At 38.7% G+C, this 1,853-nt stretch overlaps 1 protein-coding gene across 1 annotated transcript in view; it reads left to right on the forward strand.

Annotated features, from left to right (window-relative positions):
* The window catches only part of fbxo38 (F-box protein 38), a 79,185-nt gene that overhangs the window by 65,309 nt on the left and 12,023 nt on the right, over nucleotides 1-1,853 (forward strand). The window contains exon 20 of the mRNA XM_014027631.1: nucleotides 748-861. Coding sequence (XP_013883085.1) covers nucleotides 748-861 — 114 coding nt within the window. The remainder of the gene's footprint in view (nucleotides 1-747; nucleotides 862-1,853) is intronic.

Raw genomic sequence — 1,853 nt, forward strand, 5'->3', positions numbered from 1 at the left:
GAACAAAAGTAAGAGAAATTTAGGATAAGAATACGAACATGTTCTTGCATGAGGCCCATTGTCTGGACTCGATCCATCAGTTCTTCTGTTTCCATCTGGAGCTTCACCAATGCAGCCAGGACTTCCTCTGCAGATTGGATTTGAGTCATAACTGTGTCTATACGCTCCTCCACCTCGTTATTTCTTTTATTAATGTCTTCTCTTTTGTTATTCAGTTTTTGATTGGAAACAGGATAATTCCCATTTCAGCCTCTTGGCTCAGCTGTGCTGTGTTGGTGTGCCTCTGCTTGTATGTCGTTGCAGTTCTAGATCTTCCTCCATGTTCTCATTTTCCTTTATTGGTGTAGTGCTGTTTTTACTTTTCATTAGCATAATCTTTGTCCTGTTTCATTTCCCGTTTTCAGCCGTTAGTCTTCATCAGTTTTTATGTTTGTGCATCTGTGAGAGTCATAGCAGCTTGTTTTTAATATTTACCATCAATAGTCTGTTGCTCTATGCTGCCAATTCTTTGCAAGCCAAACCCGAAGTCTGAGGTGATTTCTCTTTTCTATCAAAACAAAAGGTCAAAAGAGATCTTTGTCCAGACCAGACCCTAACCTGTTGCTCCAGAGATTTTGTAGTTCAGCTTCCCCTCTCTAAGTTTCACCCTCAGTTCTTTTTGCTTTACCTTGTCCCTCATTCTGATTTATTTTTTAAACAGAGGTACTTTTCTTATTGATGTAAATCATTTTGTTTCGTGTTTTTCAGGAGTGGTGGATTGTGCTCCGTACAGCATGATAACAGATTTCCCCTGGCTGAGGACTCTGAGAGCAGCTGATCCTAATAGCTACGCCCGCTGTGACTTTGAGGATGATGAAAACAGTAAGTGCAGTCACTACATTGACATAATCAATTCATTTGTTCACTTCAGTTAAATATTTATATAGCACCAGTTGGCAGTAAAAGTTATTTCATGGCATCATACAAATAATTCACTTGGAGTACATTAGAAAATGCCAGTTAGTAAACGTCATTCATCTAAGCCAGCAGATTGTGAATCTTCACTTCCTCCCAATCCTGAATAGTACAGAGGAAACAGAAAAAAGGAACAACTGTTTTTAACAAGAAACATCTCGCAAAACCAGAACCAGACTCAGGATGATCAGGCGTCTAATGAGAGAGCAGTAAAAACATCGGGATGTCCTCAGGTTTTCTCAAACCATGTACAAACACAGTAGCGGCTCGTGAGCATAAAAATGAGTGGGGCGGACATTGTTTTCCTAAATCAATATAAACACAATGTTACAATTTGTGGCATGTTTTCTGTGAAAAACATAGGCTACATTACCTTTAATCTGTTATTTGTACACAAAGTTATCTTTATTCTCCCTCACCGTAGGTTGTCTCGTAAAAAAAAAAAAGAAAATCCGGACATTAAATAAGCAAAACGCCTCCCACCCGAACTTATTTAGTTGTTGGAGAAATTGATCAGACAGGTAGCGAGTATACACAGCTTTCTGGATTAGATTTCTAATAAAAATTTGAGTAGGCGTAATATTCTGCAATAAAACTCCAGATTAACAAAGTTAAAGGAGACAAGACATCTTGTGAAATAATTTTAAATATGAAAGTAAAAAAAATGGTGAACTATGAATCATCCATGGACATAAATAAGCTAATCTGATTAAACGACCATTCGGAATAAAAATGAGACGTGTAAACACTTCATCTGATCGCGCATGTCGTCTGACTTTCATCCACCGGTTTCTGCTCTTTTACGGACAGAGAGACAGCAACGTAGAGACCACAGACACACACACAGACACACACACACACACACACACACACACACACACACACACACACACACACAC

The sequence above is a fragment of the Austrofundulus limnaeus genome, unplaced genomic scaffold, assembly GCF_001266775.1.
Source record: "Austrofundulus limnaeus strain Quisiro unplaced genomic scaffold, Austrofundulus_limnaeus-1.0 Scaffold666, whole genome shotgun sequence".
Lineage (NCBI taxonomy): Eukaryota > Metazoa > Chordata > Actinopteri > Cyprinodontiformes > Rivulidae > Austrofundulus > Austrofundulus limnaeus.